Genomic DNA, 22,004 nt, shown 5'->3' on the forward strand with positions numbered 1-22,004 from the left:
AGAAGAGGATGTCTTCCTTAATTGACCCCTATTAACGTAACGGACATAGACCAGGAGCTATGCCAGGCCCACCACGTCTGTTGACTCATCCAGCTGTAACGCATAGAATTCACTGGCTTGTAAGTATGCGAAGTAGTAATTGTTTCAAAACATCTCCTACCATCTCACTGATACGTGGTGAAACGGTGCAGATGTAGTACAGCTGGTAGTAGCAGTACTACCAGTAGAGCTGGTATGTGTCTCTATGGATGGGGAGCTTACTTTTATTAACAATTTATCAATTTTAGAGTAAACGGAATGAGCAGCATCTATGTTTGTCTACATACATTTTTGGGCGGCCATTAGTGGAATTCCTGTGAGAGAGTAATGGCTAATGTGATTGGATGTTAATTGTTTGACTAGGCTACCTGTATTTGACGTTGTTGTTATTTCGATGAACACTAGATGGTTTAATGATATTTTTGGCAGTGAAACGAGGCTACTCAGGTGAGAGAAAAACATCACCCAAATGTATAGCCCCGTTGGAAAATCTAAATGGACTGTTTGAAAATGTGTATCGCATATATATTTGCCGTACACCCGACAGCATTGCGCGTACCCCACCCCAGTTTGGGAATAGCCGTACTAACACACTGTAACCAGTTGCTGAAGTGTCAGACAAAAGCGAAACACCCTGCATAATAAAGGATTGGGCCACCATAGTGTGTCGCAGTATCTTCACCGGCTGTTTAAAAGCATCACCACTCTGCAGAGACACGAACCCATCTGAAACTGAGTTCATGCACATCTGATCCCAAATCTTGTTTAGGAGATACACCATTCCCAACCAGACACTTAATGGGCTGGAGGGCTCCCACAAGAAGAAACTGCTTTTTCACTCTCTCAATTTTCTGTTTCAACTTAGGCCACTGGGAGACAATGTGTTCTCTCTCACGGCAGTAATGACAAACTGGTGGATACGAAAAACCTGTTTTCTGCCGATCTTTATCTTTGGGCACTGTAGAAAAGGACTGAAACCTCCTCAGTAGGAGGTGACTTATCTGGATAGCTTTTTGTGTAGGGATTACTACTGGGTACTTCAGCTTTCTCAAGATATCCTTGTGCTCATAAATGTAGCTTGCAACCCTTTCATGAAGGCAATTTTTGAATTGCTTGAAGTATTGTCTTTCATCATTTACAGAACTGTTGTCTGTATGCCTCTGGGGCCAACTCGTAAGCCCAAAGGACAGCAGCTTTAACAGTATCATCATCTGAACTCTTGTCAAGCGATAAAGCGGCGTACACTTTGAGCCTTTCCCACAAGAACACTTTGGAAGAGCAGTGACCAAGTATCTCGCGGCAATTTTGGGGATGTAGTAGTCTGCTCAAATAGAGGAAAATATACATCCACCTCTTTTTTTTGTTAAAAGGCGGTACAAGCCGGCTGTTCTGACCCAGATCAAACTCTGTTGAGGGTGCCAGATGGCCTGACTGGATTCAGAGTGCTTCCAGGTCCATCTCTCTTAATCGAATGGCATGTTCAGGTTCTTGATGTTTGGCTGCACGCTCATCTTGTCTTTCCCTGTGCTCAAACTCTAATTTCTGTTGTTCCAACTGTGCCTTTAATTCTAACTCTCACAGTTGTACGTTTTACAGGACTCACCCCAGTACCCCTAGCGCCCTTTTCATTAGCCTCTCTGTCCGAGAGGAATTCCTCCTCCGCTAAAACAGTACACTCTACAACTCTTTGACTACTGCTTTTGGATCGCCAGATGCCACTTTGACGTCATAGTGCTTTGCAATGATGAGCAGATTCACCTTTGTACATTTATCTAGCATCTCCCATGTAGGATATTCTACATTCTTACAACTTAAAGTCCATGGCTTTTTTTAAATGTGTGTGTGTGTGTGTGTGTGTGTGTGTGTGTGTGTGTGTGTGTGTGTGTGTGTGTGTGTGTGTGTGTGTGTGTGTGTGTGTGTGTGTGTGTGTGTGTGTGTGTGTGTGTGTGTGTGTGTGTGTGTGTGTGTGTGTGTGTGTGTGTGTGTGTGTGTGTGTGTGTGTGTGTGTGTGTGTGTATATATGCAACGTTCAAAATGATTCCACCAATCTTATAACCCCTCAGGGTGTACTGAGTTTTGAACATAAATATCTGGGCTCCCACTTTGTTACGTTCCCATACGACAAACTCGGTGTCGCTCACAACAAAGAAAAAATCACTGACAAACATAAACAGGTGGGTTTTAGGAAGGGTTCTCAAAGACACTCATGGGGCTGCCCCCGAAAGTTGACTAGCAACAAGTCTGGGTCCTAAAAGACACCCAACATGGCCTCCCGGGTGGCGCAGTGGTCTAGGGCACTGCACTGCATCGCAGCGTTAGCTGCGCCACCAGAGACTCTGGGTTCACGCCCAGGCTCTGTCGCGGCCGCGACCGCGAGGTCCGTGGGGCGACGCACAATTGGCCTAGCGTCGTCCGGGTTAGGGACGCTCTCAATGAGTGTAGACAGCCTGCTGCCTCTCTGCTAATTGTCAGATGGAAAAGGTAGAGGGCTCATGTAGGTAACTGAGGGGCCCTGCCTTGATTGGGTAACTGATTAATGCAAAAACAACTGCTTAATCAATAAATCTAACTGTTCAATTGTGTTAGTCAGGGGCTGGGCACAAGAGGCAAAAACATCAACTTTTTTTTATCCAACCACACGAGCTTGCTCTCAATCTTGAATATACACCAGAGCAGAATTCTGCCACAGAGGATCAATCGTTTCTAAAAAGTTAACAGTGGATTAAATTTGATCAAACTCATACAGGTAACTGCCAAAATAAAGGAAGCGCCAACAAAGTGTCTTAAAAGGGCTTTGGGCCACCACGAGCTGCCAGAACAGCATCAATGGGCCTTGGCATAGGTTCTACAAGTGGACCTAAACCATGCCAGGAAAATGCACACCATACACCATAACACAAACTTTGTATCCTTCATTTACTCAAGGGTTTCCTTTTTTTTTTTTTTGCCAGTTACTGGTTGCCTATGTTCGGGAAGGCCGCAATTTGGGTAGCATGTGCGCCAATTATATATGTTGTGGCCATAAACATATAATCCATAGAAGGGTTTTGGAACCTCTAACCCTGGCAATTTGACTGTTTAACTCATGGGTACACTAGCAATGGCTGACTTGAATGAGAATTGCCATCTACGGATTATATTTATACTGTGTGGTTAGTTGCGGCTGTCTGTTTGCCTTTTGCAAATTTCAAATTACAACCGCGGGAAAAATGTACAATTTGGAAAGCAAATGCCTACCACTCAAAAGAGAAGACTAATCTATATGTGGAACGGACACACACACACACACACACACACACACAGTACAGTGTTGGGCACAGCCCCTCTGTGCCTGGAGATACACAACATTATTGGCAGTCACATTATGCCGTTTCCAGGAAGAGGTGAATGTTGACTGTGTCTGCAGGCAATGTCTGACACTCTCGCTCACCCGCTCTCTCTTTCCCGTCTATCAGCAGCATCAGTCTGAGCAGTCTCACATTGTGCACATGCATTTTCACACAAAAGCCCTTTATAACATTGAGTCACTCATGATGAGTGGATTAGTATTAGATCTCTATCTGGCTGGTCCTCTTGCATTCAAGTATGTCATCCTATGTAGGGTGAGTGTTTTCAGGACATTGCAGGGGAGGTTTGAGCTGGGGTTCTGCTTGTGACCGAGTGGGAGGTGTTCTGAATATTTCAGAAGCTGAATCCATTCCCTAGTCCCATGAGTGGCAAGATTGGGTAATGTTGGAGACATGGTAGAGGGCTCAGAATAGATACAGCTGTGTGTTGCCAATCCCCAAAATGTTGGCAAAAAGTACAAATGTATACCAGATTAGTTTGTTCACTTGAATTAATAATCTAAATTTAGTTCACTTTATGGTTCAGTGAGGATTCATATAGACTAATACATATAATCTAATCATATACATATGAACTGTCTGTGTTCTCCCTCAGTGTCCGTCCAGGAGAGTCTGGAGAGGAAGTTTGGGAAGCATGGCGGAGCAATCCCAGTGGTCCCTACCTCTGAGTTCCAGGCCAGGATCGCTGTGAGTACAACCCTTTTCCCCCTATTCTTTCAATGCCCCTGGATTACTTTCCCCTCATTCAAACAATACCCCTAAGATCCAGTATTATAGACATTCAACAGGAGCTGTTGATTTTGTTCCATTTTAATTGTTTGTCTCAGTATTCACAAACACACACACTCTTGTTGTCAAGGATTTTTTTGCAAATGCAATTTACATATAGTAGGAAGGTAAATGTGTGCTTCATAGGAAAATAATGCTTGTCTTTAGACGTGTTCACCTAATGTGAACTCCATTGAACGCATTAACCTTGTATGGGACACCAGTAAACAATGCAACCTGATCCTGATGACAGACCATCCCCTTAGGGGATTTATCCTGGGAAAACCGCTCCCTCCCTGACGCCACAGTCAAACAGACTCCTTTAGGACAGACCTATAAAATCAGATACGTCCTCTGCTTGCTGTTTTCCCCAGCCACCATTTTGTACATTAGTCTCAAAGATTCAAACACATTACCTTACTGTTGATAAATGAGGCTCACTCAACGACAGACTGGAGATAAATGCTTTGGTCCTGCAATTTCATTATAACCAAGTTTAGTGATATTTCAAAGTTGAGCTGTGTTTCTCTAGAGATGAGTAATGGTTTAGTGTAGTTTAGTAGGCTAGATGTCGCTCTGAGCCTTATTTTCATTGTATTTTCTTTTGTTTGGTTCCAGGGCGCTTCAGAGAAGGACATTGTGCACTCAGGACTGGCCTACACCATGGAGAGGTCTGCCAGGGTAAGTGGCTGATTGCTTAAACATGATTATCTGTGCTAAACTGTTCCTCACAGGTCCAGAGGTTTTGTTGAAAGGAAATACTGTCTTAATTCAACATAATATCCTGAGGCATCTTATTAGGGGTAATGAAGTCTTGAAAGTTGAAGGCATCAAGTTCCATTTCGGTTTTATACATCTCATTACCCAAACAGCACCAAGCAGTGAAAAGGCAATATGAGCTATCTTGCCATCATTTTATTTTCACACAGACACACACACACACACACACACACACACACACACACACACACACACACACACACACACACACACACACACACACACACACACACACACACACACACACACACACACACACACACACACACACACACACACACACACACACACTCCCCCTCTCACTGGTTTGCTGTGCGTGCGAGCAGAGCCTATGGGTAACTGGAGAAGCCGGTGCTTTGTTAGTCTCATTTGTTAAGCCCCAGCTCTGATGCTAGAGAGAGCAGAGAGCATGAGGATTCAGGCCATGACCTGCACCTAATAACACGGACCACCCTCTACCATTAACACACCATATATCCAACAAACACTGATGACTTTACTGTCACGTCTGACTGAGGATACAGCAACTGCATAATACAGGGTTGCCTATACCGCATCCCAGGAAATGTAATACTCTGTGCAGACATACTGCCTGACAGTCTGCTGGTTTATTACTTGGTTATATTTCCCTGGGGGTTATTTCTATACAAGTACCCACAGATGCTTTATTATCCTGTGGAAATGGATCACTCCATTGAAAATGGAACAATGGAGGTGTATTGCTGTATGTAACAAATGGCGAAGGAGGGGATAGTAATGAATACTTGTAAGGGCCAGGGAGATTTTATGTATTTCAGTTGATGTTCTTTGTTTTCTGTTCCCTTTTTTAGCAAATCATGCGCACAGCTAACAAGTACAACCTGGGCCTTGACCTGAGGACGGCAGCGTACGTCAACGCCATCGAGAAGGTCTTCAAGGTGTACAACGAGGCTGGTCTTACCTTCACATAGGTGGCACCTCCCCAGCCTCTGTCCATCCGAGCAGACCCAGGGCCCCGCCTCTCCCAGCCTCCAAGCAACCTTCATAAAGTCTTTATATGACGTTCACGACATATCAGGCGTTTACATTTTACACACGACCGTTAGCTTTACTCTTTGCATATGTATTTCAAACAAATCAATACACATTATTTTGCATTCTCATATTATCAAGAGGCCACATGTTCTAGCTTGCTTTAAATCCGCTGTTATGAAACTACTGTGCCTATGGTAATATTTTGCCTGTAGTCATTCCATCGATTTGAATTGCTGTTACTATATTATTATGCCAGGTAACACCAAAAACTCTGGTCTACAGCTTTTACGGGCTAGTTCTTTTATGAATTAGCGCTGCGCTTGTTCAGTGTCTGTTACGGACATACTGTTACTTCACTGACAGAGTTGAAGAAGTTGGTTAACATAACAGAATGTAGAGCAGAGACACACGTAAAGCCTTCATTTCTCCTGTGTTGAAATGGAGAAGGTTAATCATTTTTGCCTGCACCAGAATGTTCTTTCTATTTAAGGTCACCCAATAGGAGTTCAGTCCACTTACAGTATAAAGCAGTGTGTCTACACTTCAGGATGATGTCATAAAATGTGTTAGTAAGCAGATGCATTATGTTACTCTGTTGACATGACACTAAAATGATCAATTCCAGAAGATTGTTCTTTGTTGTTACTGGTGTTTGCTTGGGCAGCCACAGTTTGAGTGTCTTTCTCCATATTTTTGCCTTTGTTTAATTCTTTGTCTCGCCTCAGAATTTGACCAAGATCGGTGTGGTTTTTGTGCTGAATCCGTAGGGCTACTGGAAGGGGAGAATAGATGGGAACAAAATGTTTATTTTTCTTTATCAGCCTTGATTGACTGCTTCGGGATTCTATGTAAGATCATTTGTATAGCCTTTTCATTGAACAATTAATTAAACTACAAAACGATTGATTGTGTTGATTCAAACCAAACTATGATTCCCTATGGGGTATGTAAAAGATGTTTATTTTGTATATCAACAGCTAGTTATTGGCTGCATAATCCCCACTGTACCTATTTCATCCAACATTAAAACCTCTACGGGATCGGTGTCCCTATACCGGGATGGTTGTTGCTTACGTGCGCTATTGTGACTATGATGTAAGTAACAGGCAACTTTCCAGGACATAGACATGTCTTATATGGGCAGAAAGTTGAAATTTGTGTTAATCTTACTGAAGTGTCTAATTTACAGTAGCTATTACGGTGAAAAATACCATGCTATTGTTTGAGTGCACAACAAACTTTTATCACGGCAACTCGTTTGATACATTCACCTCTGAAGGTAAATAATGTACTTACATTCAGTAATCTTGCTCTGATTTGTCATCCTGAGGATCCCAGAGATAAAATGTAGCATAGTATTGTTTGATAAAATCAATTTTTTTATTAAAATGTAGGAACTGGGTTCTACAGTTTGAAACCCTGCTGTCTCAGTCTGAAACTTGGCACATACACTGATGCTATCTGTTGGCCAAATCTAAATTGCGCATAAACTCCCGTGTGATTTAATGGCCTTTCTCTTGCATTTCAAAGATGGAAAACAAAAATACTAAACGCATGTTTTGTTTGTATTATCTTTTACCAGATCTAATGTGTTTTACATTCATTTCACATTTCCACAAACTTCAAATGGTATCAAGAATATGCATATCCTTGCTTTAGGTCCTGAGCTACAGTCAGTTAGATTTGGGTATGTCGAAAGGGTCCGATCCTTGCTCAGACAGGCATTTGAGGCGGCAGGTAGCCTAGTGGTTAGAGCGTTGGGCCAGTAAACGAAAGGTTGCCGGATCGAATCCCCGAGCTGACAGGGTAAAAATCTGTCATTTTACCCCTGAACAAGACAGTTAACTCACTCTTCCTCGGTAGGCCATCATTGCAAATAAGTTTGTTCTTAACTGACTTACCTAAAAGTTAATGAAAGATTTACATGTTTTTTTTTTTTTAATAAACATTTTATTTTACTTTTCAAATATAATACAAAACATTAACATTACACAATGCATTGTGACAGTATTGGGTTGTCAATAAAATAATATTCTTCATAGGCAATAACCAGAGGTGTGTCAGATTGATTATCAGGTCCTGAGTTAGATTTGGGTATGCCATTTTAGGCCAACATTTTTAAAAAGGGTCTGATCCTTGCTCATCAGGGCATTCAACAGACTTTTGGAATAAACATTTGTATTTACTTTTCAAATATAATACAAAACATTAACATTACACAAATCTTTGTGACAGTATTGGGTTGTCATATTCTTCATAAGCAATAACCAGAGGTATGTCAGATTGATTGATCTGTTACCAGAATAGGCTCATCCCTAGCTCCAGTTCCTCTTCTGTCCAATTCAGATCTGAGACATGCGTAGAGGATGTGTATATCAGTGAAATGCCCCTGGGGAGCAGGGACATCATTGAGACATTGCTAGTGAGGAAAATAAACACAGGCGAGAGAGGGATAGGACCATTGAGACTACATTGAGAAAAAGAAATGGCTTCAGTCTGACTCAGCCAAAGAGACTTCCCAAATGATCGCACTTGGTCTGCGTTGCTGTTGTCCTTCTAGTTGTCATCTTACTCGCCAGATATCTCTCCTGCAATGTCTCCCAGTAGGTCGTTCAGGTCTGAGGGATAGGCAGAGTTGATTACAATTAATGATTAGAATTAATAGTTCTGAAATTATACAGATGGTATTTCTTCAGGTCTCTTAAGCAGCAGCAACAACAAAAAAACAGCAGCAAAGGTTCTATCAGACGTGGAGAATATACCAGAAATACAATGGCATTTTTTTTTTAAAGGCACACCTGAATAGCATACATGACGTTTTTACTTCATAATCCTATGTAATTTGTACTTCACTGTACTATGTAGGGCATTCAATTATAACCACATTAACTTTACCTTTGTCACCTCCTCCGCTACTAGACTCTTTCTCATTCTTGCCAGGTAAGAAACTTCCAAAGCCTCCTCCCTCTTTGCCCTTGTTGCCATCCATTAATCCTCCAATACCGCCGATACCGCCGATACCTCCACTGATATCCTTGCTGGACTCCTTCTTCTTTGAATCATCTCCTCCAACCATGGGCTTCACCTTCTCTTTACCACTGCTTCCCCCGCTGGACTCCTTCTTTGAGTCAAGCATAGTCTTCACCTTGACTTTCGCAGCTTTAGCTGCAAAACATCACCAAATGCACTGTTTAGAAATCAGACCAGAAACAAATGATGCATTAAACTAAAATGAGATTGTGTTATATTTGCCCCTGACATCCCTCTACCAAGTTTTAAAGTTACAAACTGTGTGATATCATATTTGAAGATTTCAGAGAAAGCAACTGTGTACGACATAAAAAGCAACAGATGTGTTTTATTGCTTTGGTGCCAGATGCCAAATTCCTGATTACCGTCTATGGGTGTAGTTGTGCATAATGAACTGATAGCATCGTCCAACAACATTCCAAGCCAACATTTCTTAGGCCTACATGTTGTAAACGCCTAGGTGATTACACTGTAATGTAATTAGTTCCATGGATAGCAAAATTGAACATAAGTGGCTTAGTTTGCAACACAATTCTAAAAAACAAATGCATGCGTCATCGAGTGCTGTGTTTTGGTTCATCAGCACACATTGATTTTAATGCCTTGAGGTACCGTACCAGTTACAGTCAAATCTTAAATAATTTCTCATCTAATTAGAGTAAATGAGAAACTGAAAAGCGAGGCTCAGATTGTTTTAAAGCGTGCTGACGTTTACAAAATCAAATTGTATTTGTCAGATGCTTCGGAAACAACAGGTGTAACTTAGACTAACTACTTATGGGTTATTTTCCAACAATGCAGAGTTAAAGATAAAAAATAAAAATAGAAATTGTCACGACAAATAAATACACAGTGAATAACAATAACGATTAAAATAACATGGCTATACACAGGGAGTACCAGTACCGAGTCGATGTGCAGGGGTACGAGGTATTTGAGGTAGCTACAGTATGTACAAACCATACAAACCATTAGGAACACCTTCATAATATTGAGTTGCACCCCCTTTGGCCCTCAGCAGACTCTAAAAGGTGTTGAAAGTATTCCACAGGGATGCTGGCCCATGTTGACTCCAATGCATCCCACAGTTGTGTCAAGTTGGCTGGATATCGTTGAAGTTCTTGACACACTCAAACCAGTGGCCTGGCTACCATACCCCGTTCAAAGGCACTTAAATATTTTGCCTTGTTCATTCACCCGCTGAATGGCACACATACACAATCCATGTCTCAATTTTGTCAAGGCCTAAAAATCCTTCTTGAACCTGTCTCCTGCCTTTCATCTACACCTATTGAAGTGGATTTAACAAGTGACATCAATAAGGGATGTTAACTTTCACCTGGATTCACCTGGTCAGTCTATGTCATGGAAAGAGCAGGTGTTGGTAATGTTTTGTACACTCAGTGTATATAGGTAGGGGTAACAAAGAGGCTTGAGGAGTGATGGTTTTAAAAGACAAGGCCAGATCATTATTTACAGCTGAAAGAGGAATTCTACTGAGCTGCTTCAAAGAGAGTTACTGCTTTTTATACACATATCTGAGCACACAGGACAAGGCAGTGGGAAAACAACACACAAAAACAAGTCAGGTCTGTCCAAGCCTAGCAACCGCCCTCAAATGCGACATTTTGTATGACAGAGCCACAACTTATGCCAAAGGATTCTGGGTTTTACAAGTAAAGGTCTGAAAGTCAGTTATATGTTGTGTCTAAAAGCATATTTCTGCCTTTAATCATTTGCAGCTGCTGCCAACCTCACTCCAGCTTACGCAAGGTATGACAGTGAAACTCTACACAAAAGAACCATACAGAACAGAAGTAAACAAAGTCACCCACTTCTTCCCCTCCTCACCCAACCTCATCTGCTCCCCCCTACCCCCATCTCCCCCTCAGGACTCACCTGCCGTATCCACTGCCTGGTCGACATATTTGTCCGCTGAGTTGCCCAAAATGCCTTTGAGGAAAGACATGCCTCTGAACAGTAGTCAGTAGTGTCCCTAGAGCAGGCTGTGTCGTGAGAGAATATTTCAAAGTAGTGTGTGGGGGCAGAGGTGGTCATGGAGTCTTATAGAGGTTGGCACTTTCTGTCCCTGATCCTACGCCTCTCAGGGCTCTGCTGATTGGCCAGAGAGGTCAGGGTGTATCTCAGGATAGTAGGGAGGGGGCTGGCTAGACTGGTTACACTGGTTTGAGGATCTGATTCTGAATAGGTGATGTATTTGCCTAGTTACCTACATACTGTATGTAAATATATATATTTTTATGACTCGTCCAATCTTTCCTTCTTGACTACTTTTATCCAGTGCACCAGAGGGCTTTTAACTTGCTTTTGATAGTGAATTCCCTGACTGCTTGCCTTTCCCCCGAATAAAATATTATTTGTGGCTAGGTAGCTAAATCCTGAGCCTGTGAATGTGTATGTTGGGGAGGGTGGGTCTTGGAAACTGAAAATGGAAAGGTTGGAACGCCGCTCTGTCTCCTCCCTCAGTAGGAATCCTTGAAAGAGCGGATGACTCACCATAATGATACTCTTGCTCTCACACACTGACACAGAGATGAGAGGTGCCAAAACGCGGTGGCCTGGATACAAATCAAATTTTATTGGTCGAAAACACATATTTAGCAGATGTTATTGCGAGTGTAGCGAAATGCTTGTGTTCCTAGCTCCAGCAGTGCAGTAATATCTAACAATTCACAACAACACACACAGATCTAAAAATAAAAGAATGCAATTAAGAAATATATAAATATTAGGACTAGTGACATTTACTAGAATACAGTAAAATACAGTATATACATATGAAATGACCAGTGATTCTATGTCTATGTACATAGGGCAGCAGCCTCTAAGTTAGCCGGCAAATGACAGGGACTAGCAGGGACTAAGTTCAGGGTAGGGTACTGGATGGAGGTCAACTACTGATGGCTATTTAACAGTCTGATGGCCTTGGGATAGAAGCTGTTTTTCAGTCTCTCGGCCCCACCTGTACTGACCTTGCCTTCTGGATGATAGCGGGCTGGACAGGCTGTGGCTCGGGTGGTTGATGTTCTTGATTATCTTTTTGGCCTTCCTGTGACATCGGGTGGTGTAGGTGTCCTGGAGAGTAAGTAGTTTGCCCCCGGTGATGCGTTGTGCAGACCTCACTATCCTCTGGAGAGTCTTACAGTTGTGGGCGGAGCAGTTGCCGTACCAGGCGGTGATACAGCCCGACAGGATGCTCTCGATTGTGCATCTGTAAAAGTGTATGAGTGTTTTTGGTGACAAGTCGAATTTCTTCAGCCCCCTGAGGTTGAAGAGGTGCTGCTGCGCCTCCTTCACCACGCTGTCTGTGTGGGTGGACCATTTCAGTTTGGGTCTCGAGCTTAATGACGAGTTTGGAGGGTACTATGGTGTTAAATGCTGAGCTGTAGTCGACAAACAGCATTCTTACATAGATATTCCTCTTGTCCAGATGGGTTAGGGCAGTGTGCAGTGTGATTGCGATTGCGTCGTCTGTGGATCTACTGGGGCGGTAAGCAAATTGGAGTGGGTCTAGGGTGTCAGGTAGGGTGGAAGTGATATGATCCTTGACTAGTCTCTCAAGAGTTTATTGTAAAAGGTGTTGTCAAGCTGTTGTCTATGACTCATTTACATAAACTTTCCTGTCCATGAGTACAACCAACCCACCCTTATCAGCAGGGTGGGTAAGGACTGACATATCAGATTGTAAATCAAGCAAAACTTGTTTTTCATCCTTAGGTATATTATGGAAAGATATGTTCTCATGTTTGTTCTTAAGGAGATTATTAAAAAGCATGAGCTGGCGCACACCCAGAGAACAGTTTTTAATGTACAGGTGCCAACATCTTTCGTGTAGAGATTACCAACCTCTTTTTCAACGAGTGTGCAATATGTCTCAATAGTGATTGCGATTGGCTGGAAGTTTACCTTTAAGTAATTTTGTGTCCAGTGGTTTAATTTATTTTGTGTCAAATGGGAGGACACAATAAGGGGGGAAAGTGCCATTCAAGGGTTCCCCTTACGTACCTTCCCCTTACGTACTGGTCAGCGAGCCTTGGAATGACGGGAGCAATTGTGGTTAAGAAAGTATGTATGGAAAACAGGAATTATTGTACAGAGTTTTTAGGCGTCGGCGCCCATATTCCACCTAGACCTGCTCTCCTTCTCCCTGGGCATGCCCTCCGTGAGTGTTGCTACACATTACCATTGTCTGAGTATATCAATGAAATGTATAAACCTAGTGTTAACATTTGTATGGAGCTCCTGGAGCTGAAGATGCTTATTGTTATTAACTATTAATTGGAGATTGTGCCTTTTTAATGTTACATGCGGGGATATACACAATTCTACTCCTGTAGCCGTACTATGCCACTTATTTATACGTGAGGTCCTCGGGACTAAGCTAAACATAACAGGCTTGTTGCATCAAGGAGTAGAGCATGGGAATCGGACAATATCAGGATGCAACAACCAATTTCTTTTCAGCGTCACAAGGCCCAATCTCCATAGGCTTACATAATTTCCATAAATCATTTCCATACATCATTTCCATACATCTTCAGCTCCAGGAGCTTCGTACAACGGTCCTACAAGACAGACTTCAACAGATAGCAAAATCAGATTTCACAAACAAATATCACTAGGTAGGTTTATACGTTTCATTCACATAAACACAATGTGTTGCAATGCTCACGGAGGGCGTGCCCAGGGAGAAGAGCAGGTCTTGGTGGAATATGGGCGCCAACGCCTAAACACATGTACAATCATTCCTATTGCTGATACATACTTTGTTAAAATCCCCATCACCACTCCTCTCTTCTCCTCCCAAGGCACGCTGACCAGCACACAGTAAGGGGATCAATTGAATGACAAACAGGAAGGCTTTTATACAAAAGGCCATGCCCTTAATTAACAATCACATACACCTAGCACAGGCAGACAAGGTCGTGTTCAAAATAGGTTGACGGTTCTACCGTTACATATGCAGTAGGTTGATAATGATATCAAAGAAATGTCAGACATTTCAAACAGAAAGAACAAGAGCCCCAAGGTTTTCTTGTTAAATTATTTGAAAGGCCGCCAATGGGAGATTGAGGGATTTTTACAGCCATAACTCAGTATGACCCAAGTGATCGCAGTGAAATGTTGATCTGTGATGAGGTATTGAAAATTGTTCTTTGATTTGCAAAGTTTTATATTACCTTCTTAAGGGCCATCCAGACCAAGGGCGATAACGGTAACTATATAATGATAAACTATAGACAACTATAAAATGTTGGCGAGCATCCACACTAGAGGACAAGACGTTTTTTTGTATTACCGTAACCTACACCTGTCAATCAACTGATCAACACATTTTACTGCATGCATGCTGTACAGTGCCTACAGATTCATACCCCTTGACTTTTTCCACATTTTGTTGTTACAGCCTGAATTTAAAATTGGATAAATTTGAGATTTGTCACTGGCCTACACACACAATACACCATAATGTCAAAGTGGAATTGTTTTTCGAAATATTTACAAATTAATAAAGAGGTATGTATTCAACCTCTTTATGGCAAGCCCAAACAACAAGTTCAGAAGTAAAAATGTGCTTTACAAGTCACATAATAAGTTGCATGGACTCGCTTTGTGTGCAATAGTGTTTAACATGATTTTGTAATGACTACCTCATCTTTGTACCCCACACATACAATTATCTGTAAGGTCCCTAATTGACAAAGTGAAAAGAAGGAAGCCTTCCTCTCCGGCAACTGAGTTGGGAAGGACACCTCTATCTTTGTAGTGACTGGGTGTATTGATACACCATCCAAAGTGTAATAACTTCACCATTCTCAAAGGTATATTCAGTGTCTGCTTTTTTTGTGTACCCATCTACCAATAGTTGCCCCTTGCGAGGTACTGGAAAACCTCCCTTGTCTTTGTGGTTGAATCTGTGTTTGAAATTCACTGCACAAATGAGGGACCTTACAATTATCTGTATGTGTGGGGTAGAGAGATGAGGTAGTCATTCAAAAATCATGTTAAACACTATTGCACAGTGAGTCCATGCAACATTTGTGACTTGTTAAGCAAATTTTTACTCCTGACTTATTTTGGCTTGCCATAACAGGGGTTGAATAGTTATTGACTGATTTATCGACTCAGCTTTTAATTTAACTCCACTTTGACATTATGGGGTACTGTATAGGCCAGTGACAAAAAAAATAATCTACATTTTAAATTTAGGCTGTAACGAAAATGTGGAGTCAAGGGGTGTGAATACTTTCTGAAGGTACTGTAACTTACATTTTTCTGACAAAACCATCAAGTGGAGTTGAAATTCGATGGAAAATTGTTTAAATTGTATATTTAAATTGTATTTTTTTATTTAGTACACGGGAATTTAACTGCAAAAGTTATTATGTGCAGCACTTCATCAGTCTTTTATGTTATAGAAACACGTCTCTGGTGGGAAAATGTATATCGTTTTTTTGTAGATTTCAGAATATTCGCATGAAAATCTGTCGCCAATAGGATGGAAATCTAGCTACTGTAGCCAGCCTGGCTCCTGGTTGCCTACTTTTCACAGTTTGCAGCAAGTTCGAATCCCAAGTGAGATATTGTTGTTTCCTTTGAAATTTATAATCACATTTATTGTGATAGATTTGCGAAGGAATGCCCAACCAAAACCGTGTTAATGAAGATTACAAATATATTTAATGAGGAGCTTCTTGGAGTCCCTCTTGCGCTCATGGGAGACTTACTCAAACGTGTTCTCAGAGCAGAAAGGATTCTGATTAGTTGCGTCAGGCAACCAATGAAAATGGAGAGGAGGCGGGAATACCAAACAGCAGGCGAGGCAGTGGACATGTCTTTAGACGGGTTTCGAAAACATTTGAGGGAAATAAGTAAGGAAGAAGGGGAGCAAGCAGCAAGAAATAGTGAAGCATTGAACATTTCCAGCCAATTGTGTCAAATAGGGTCATTAATCGAGGCTTTGATCAACACGTTGTACACTAGTGGCACCTGCTGATCAAAATCATTTAGAATAGCCAAATTAGAATTGATGACGTCACACGCCGCAACGAGTGCCCAGGGTAGCCGTTTTGTCTTCTACCGAAACCAATACCCAACCAAGCAGGTGGTAGTTCGACAACACGAAGCTTCAGACGTCATTGATCACGTGCTTCTAATGAAGTGACTCAAGCATAGGCACACTGCTTCGAAGTAAACTGCTTAGTGATTTCGACGCATGCCTCGGAGCTCCGGTATCAAACGTAACATCACTAGCAAGAAAGCAAAACAAGGTACATTGGCCACGACTTGCACTTTTTTCAAAGAATGCACAATCTGTTGAAATTAAAAAAATATTTTGGTATCCACATATGTATGACTTTGGTATACAGTTGGAAAAAAAAATCCTAAAATGGCCCAGACAATATAAGTAGTTCAAAATAATTCGATTTCAAGCAGGTGATTCTCCTTTGGTTTGGAATTAAACTCACCTGTTGTGAGTTGCAGGTGTCTGCAATATAAAAATCAACAATGCTGGGCCAATCACAGCCAAATGTGATTCAGCCTGGATTCGAACCAGGGACTGTAGTGACACCTCTGGCACTGAGATGCAGTGCCTTAAACTGCTGTGCCACTCGGGAGCCCATATGACTCCTCTAAGAGCAGTTTGAGTTAACTGGGTCCCCTGCTGTTTGGATGTTAAATGGCGAGACAGAGGCAATGATGCGAGTAACCAGTCTTGTTCATTAAGTTGCAATACATCTGGGTATCTCAAGCACACCGGTAAAAACACTGGAGTTGCAGTAATTAACATTTACCAACAGATAGCATCACTGTGCCATCTTACACCCATTAGATCTTCCCTTTTATGAAATAGGACAGGAGCTGTCAATTCACTAACAAAACAAACCTAGTAATAATTTCCAACATGAACAGTTTAGTTTTTTTTCAGGTATCAACTTCACACATTTTGATAGTCTTCACTTTTCCCTATTTTTTTATGTATATCTCTGTCTGTCAACAATCCCTAACGGCAAACCTACAGTTCAAGTCGAGCAGAACTGTACTGTGTTATCTTGATGTTGCTGCTCTAGGAGCATTTTAGGTAAACTAGCAGTGCTGCTGCTCAACTAACCCTGTTTTAGTCAGTTTTCTTCCGCTTGGTGCCTAATGAATATGACCCAGGGCTCAGATCCAAACTAACGGCATTCAGATCTTACATGAGGGACATTTTGTACGAAAATCCATGCCACCACGCCCATGATAATGGGTAGACTGGCAGCACACACCCTTCTCATTGTTGGCCGCCACCACCAGGGGAGGAGCAGGGACACAGATTAGTACACTGCACAGTACTGAAAATTAACCAACATCTTTTTAATCTCTATAGCAGTAACTTGTTTTTATATATACTGAGTGTACAAAAAATTAAGGCCCTTCTCGGGCCTTATTGCTTAAGTATAACTTTCCTGTACCACATTTCTTATGTAGGCTACATTTTATATGCATTATTATGATCATCCACTTCATCAGATATGCGTTATTTGTATTTCTTTACAAAAAAGCTTGATGCAAATAGGCCTCGAATCTGTGATTAAAGTGCATTGATGTTTACAAGTCAAGTGCTTTAGTGGTATGTGGCAACAGGAAAGCAATGATGGACGTAGTAGGCTACATGACAGCTATTTGACAAGTCAATGAGGCTCTTTTGACTTTTCTTTGATTAATGATGTAGGATGAACTTATATGTTGTATATACGTCTATCTTTTCTCCTTAAAATGTATGTGAAACAGATAAGCAAAGATGTGGGATTTTTTCACGTATGTGAAAACGATCTTTGTCTAAGCGTAACAGTGGGTGCGTTCGTAAATTTGCTCTGGCTATCTGCTCCGATTTCAGAGCACTTTCGTCTGTGCCAGAGCGCAGAATAACTGCACCCGTTGAATATGGCCGGTGTCAGTAAACGCCAGCAAAAACCCATAATTAAATTGTTGCCAGTAGCACAGTTGGTACACCAACGCTCTGGATAACATGAAAACAGCATATCCAGCTCTGCTAGGGCAAGGAAAAAATGTCAGAGTGAGGTGTTCTCTCATTTATGTCTGGAAGTAGTTAGCGAGCTAGCTAACTTTAGCTACTTAGCTTGGGTGCTTGACTGCCGCTGAGGTCAGAACACTTGTACCAACCCTATCAACCCTAGTGGGGTGACAGGTAGCCTAGTGGTTAGAGCGTTGGGCCAGTAACCGAAAGGTTGCAAGATTGAATCCCCGAGCTGAAAGTATAAATCTGTCCTTCTGCCCCTGAACAAGGCAGTTAACACACTGTTCCTAGGCTGTCATTGGAAGTAAGAATTTGTTCTTAACTGACTTGCCTAGTTATAAAAGTTAAATAAAATACTCCTTAGCCAGAGCGTCCAGTGTGCGCTCTGAATGCTATGAGAACGAAATGCTCTGAATATAGGAATGGACAATCTGACAAAGCTCTGAATTTACAAACACCCAGAGCACTCTCTGGCACTCCAGAGTGAATTTACAAACGCACCCAATAATAAGCAGCATTTCAACGATGCGTTGAGCATGCAATATTGACACTATACTTGAGATAGACCAAGTGAGGGGGAACAAAAGTAAACCTTGAATTTGGAAGTTTAAATAAATCCCTCTGGTTGCAGTGTTGATCAATTTAAAGAAATACCATTAGTTTGTGAATAAAAAGTTTAAGATATTTCATAGGCTGATGCGGAATTTGTTACAGGAAATAATCACTGCCACCTGGTGTGTCACGCCCTGACATTACAGATCCTTTTTATGTCTCTATTTTGGTTTGGTCAGGGCGTGAGTTGGGGTGGGCATTCTATGTTTTGTGTTCTATGTTTAATATTTCTGTGTGTTTGGCCGGTTGTGGTTCTCAATCAGAGGCAGCTGTCTATGTTGTCTCTGATTGAGAACCATTATTAGGTAGCCTTTTCCCACCTGTGTTTTGTGGGTAGTTGTTTTCTCTTTTGTGTCTGCACCAGACAGAACTGTTTCGGTTTCGTTCGTTCTCTTTGTTGTTTTTGTTATTCAGTGTTCAGTTTTATTAATAAATCATGAACACTTACCACGCTGCGCTTTGGTCCACTCCTTCTTTTTCAGACGGCCGTTACATGGTGAGGTTAGCATAGGGCTAAATGTGCCAGGTAATGTAATGGGATCAGCTACTGTAACATGTAGCCTTTGAATACGTGCAACTACGTCAACGATTTTAATTGGCTGATACTTAAACAAAAACAACGTTTTTCTTTTGTTTGCAAGTATGGCTGGCATGTGTTGTGCTTATTTTACCATTGATATTTTCTAGGCTATTTTGAGAGCATCAGATACTGCTGGAATGTCTACAAATGGCATGTCCATCTTTTTCGTAGAAATTACACTGATCACTCAAAACATTTATAAAGTATAAAAAGCCCTCAATTATGATTAGCAAAATGGTTTATAAGAACCTATATTAACCATCTTATGAATCATTATTACCTAATTTATAAATGTGTGAATTTTTTTATTTTACCGTTATTTTACCAGGTAAGTTGACTGAGAACACGTTCTCATTTGCAGCAACGACCTGGGGAATAGTTACAGGGGAGAGGAGGGGGATGAATGAGCCAATTGTAAACTGGGGATTATTAGGTGACCATGATGGTTTGAGGGCCAGATTGGGAATTTAGCCAGGACACCGGGGTTAACACCCCTACTCTTACGATAAGTGCCATGGGATCTTTAATGACCTCAGAGAGTCAGGACACCCGTTTAACGTCCCATCCGAAAGACGGCACCCTACACACAGGGCAGTGTCCCCAATCACTGCCCTGGGGCATTGGGATATTTTATTAGACCAGAGGAAAGAGTGCCTCCTACTGGCCCTCCAATACCACTTCCAGCAGCATCTGGTCTCCCATCCAGGGACTGACCAGGACCAACCCTGCTTAGCTTCAGAAGCAAGCCAGCAGTGGTATGCAGGGTGGTATGCTGCTGGCATGCTGGAATAACTCGCTTACTAACATTTACAAATCTGGGAGTAATGATGAATAAATTAATAAACTACTTTCTAATCCATTATAAATGTGTTATTATGAAGTACTAACAAAGTTACCAGATTATGAAATAGTGTAACTTGGTGAATTATTTATTTTTATTTCACAATTTTAACATTCTATCATAACCCTTACAACAATGGACCATGGTACTATGGTACTTTCATTCATACATGGTTCTACTATGGTACTTTCGCCCATAGCCTTGAAGTATGATGGTACTGTCATTGTACCTAAATATCACCACGGTATGGCATCATTTATACCATGGTATAGATCTGAATCATGGAAATGTACAATGGTTTTAGATTTGAAGTGTGATGGTACTGCCATGCATCTAAATAATACCATGGTATTGCCTAGTTTATACCATGGTATAGATGTGGATCACAGAAATACCATGGTTTTTAACCTGCAATATGCATTCTACCATGGTAATGCACAATTATGCTAAATGTTACCAAACATATGTTACCATTTTATTAATTGTGTTACCATAGTTCAATGGCAGTATAATGCATTAAATAAATAAACACCCCAAGGTCAAAAGAGGTTGGTTGGTATTATATTGAAGAATTTATATACCAGTATGGGCAAGTTTCTGATAGTCTGAGGCAGGCTACTATTGTTTTTTGTTTTTTTATAGATTTTTTTTTTTATCCCATTTTCCAGATCCTTCATTCTTCCTTCATTCTTCTCACCAGTGGCGGTTCTAGCTTGTATGGCTCCCCGGGTTACCGTCCCCCCCCCCCGTCCCGTCCCCCACCCCCCCGTCCCCCACATTACGTGAATTCCCGAAAGGTCCCTAAGAATATGAACACTTTGCAATATAAAGCCAGTATGATGAAAGCGCCTTAAAATGCCTCTCCAGTTTAATTTCCTTGGATCCCAGTAAACGCTGATTTCCTGCCAGTGTCATGTTGGAACATGTAAATTATGTGCAAATGCTATTGACCAAGTGAACACACTCTACAATCTCTGGCTGTGAGAGATGTACATACTCTGTGGCCTGTTTATTAGGTACACCCACCTAGTACTGGGTTAGACCCCCATTTGCCTACAGAACAGCCTGACTTCTTTGGGGCATGCATTCTACAAGGTGTTGGAAACGTTCGTTGCTCAATTTGTATCAAGGGACCTAACGTTTGACAGGAAAACCTTCCCCACACCAGTACACCACCACCACCAGCCTGTACCATTGACAACAGGCAGGATGGGTCCATGGACTGGGATTCGTCGGACCAGGCAATGTTTTTCCACTCAATTGTCCAGTGTTGGTGATCGGGTGACCACTGGAGCCGCTTCTTGCAACGTTCTCGGTAAACTATCGTGCATGAAAAGCCCAGGAGGGCGGCCGTTTCTGAGATGCTGGATCCGGCGTGCCTTGCACCGACGATCACACCATGCTCAAAGTCACTTAGGTCACTTGTTTTGCCCATTCTAACGTTCTATCAAACAGTAACTGAATGCCTCGATGCCTGCTTTATATAGCAAGTCACGGCCACGTAATTCACTGTAGGACATTTTTTATGAACGGGGTGTTGTATCTAATAAACTGTATAGTGTATGTTTGAATGTGAGTGCATCGTGTGTGTCCGTGCCTCCTTGTGTGTGCACGAGTGTGTCCATTCATCCATCCGTATGTGCATGTGTATGTACTGTATGACACGTGTTCGAGGTATGTGTTCATGCTTTGAGTGGTGAATGTGTGTTTGCTTCTTCTCCTATCCCTGGGGAATCACTCTGATGCAAATGGGAGTACAGGACATGTGGCTTAAATAAGTAATAGCTCTGTGGCTGTTATTAACAAAAGCCAAGCGCTCTGCTTTCACCACTCAACACCAGGTGGCAGTTGGGAGAGCGTGTGACGATGTTCTTTCTATTGCTGCCACTGCTCCTTTGCTGTTGGTCTCTCTGCAGATCAGTACAGCAGCCAGGAAGTCAATAGAATAGCAGA

General features: G+C 41.8%; 2 protein-coding genes across 2 annotated transcripts in view; one reads left to right on the forward strand and one right to left on the reverse strand.

Annotated features, from left to right (window-relative positions):
- The window catches only part of LOC129836247 (glutamate dehydrogenase, mitochondrial-like), a 45,459-nt gene extending 38,607 nt beyond the window's left edge, over nucleotides 1-6,852 (forward strand). Inside the window, exons 11-13 of the mRNA XM_055902151.1 lie at nucleotides 3,982-4,073; nucleotides 4,773-4,835; nucleotides 5,765-6,852. Of these exons, the coding sequence (XP_055758126.1) occupies nucleotides 3,982-4,073; nucleotides 4,773-4,835; nucleotides 5,765-5,884 (275 nt within the window). The 3' untranslated portion in view covers nucleotides 5,885-6,852. The remainder of the gene's footprint in view (nucleotides 1-3,981; nucleotides 4,074-4,772; nucleotides 4,836-5,764) is intronic.
- A 964-nt stretch (nucleotides 6,853-7,816) lies between these two features.
- LOC129836248 (uncharacterized) lies at nucleotides 7,817-11,027 on the reverse strand. Its single transcript, XM_055902152.1, has 3 exons — nucleotides 10,878-11,027; nucleotides 8,844-9,113; nucleotides 7,817-8,566 (listed from the first exon to the last, which is right to left on the reverse strand). The coding sequence occupies exons 1-3, from the start codon at nucleotides 10,945-10,947 to the stop codon at nucleotides 8,517-8,519; spliced, it is 390 nt and encodes a 129-aa protein (XP_055758127.1). The 5' UTR covers nucleotides 10,948-11,027; the 3' UTR covers nucleotides 7,817-8,516.
- Nucleotides 11,028-22,004: the final 10,977 nt, after the last annotated feature.

Source organism: Salvelinus fontinalis, chromosome 37 (assembly GCF_029448725.1).
Source record: "Salvelinus fontinalis isolate EN_2023a chromosome 37, ASM2944872v1, whole genome shotgun sequence".
NCBI classification, from domain to species: Eukaryota; Metazoa; Chordata; class Actinopteri; order Salmoniformes; family Salmonidae; genus Salvelinus; species Salvelinus fontinalis.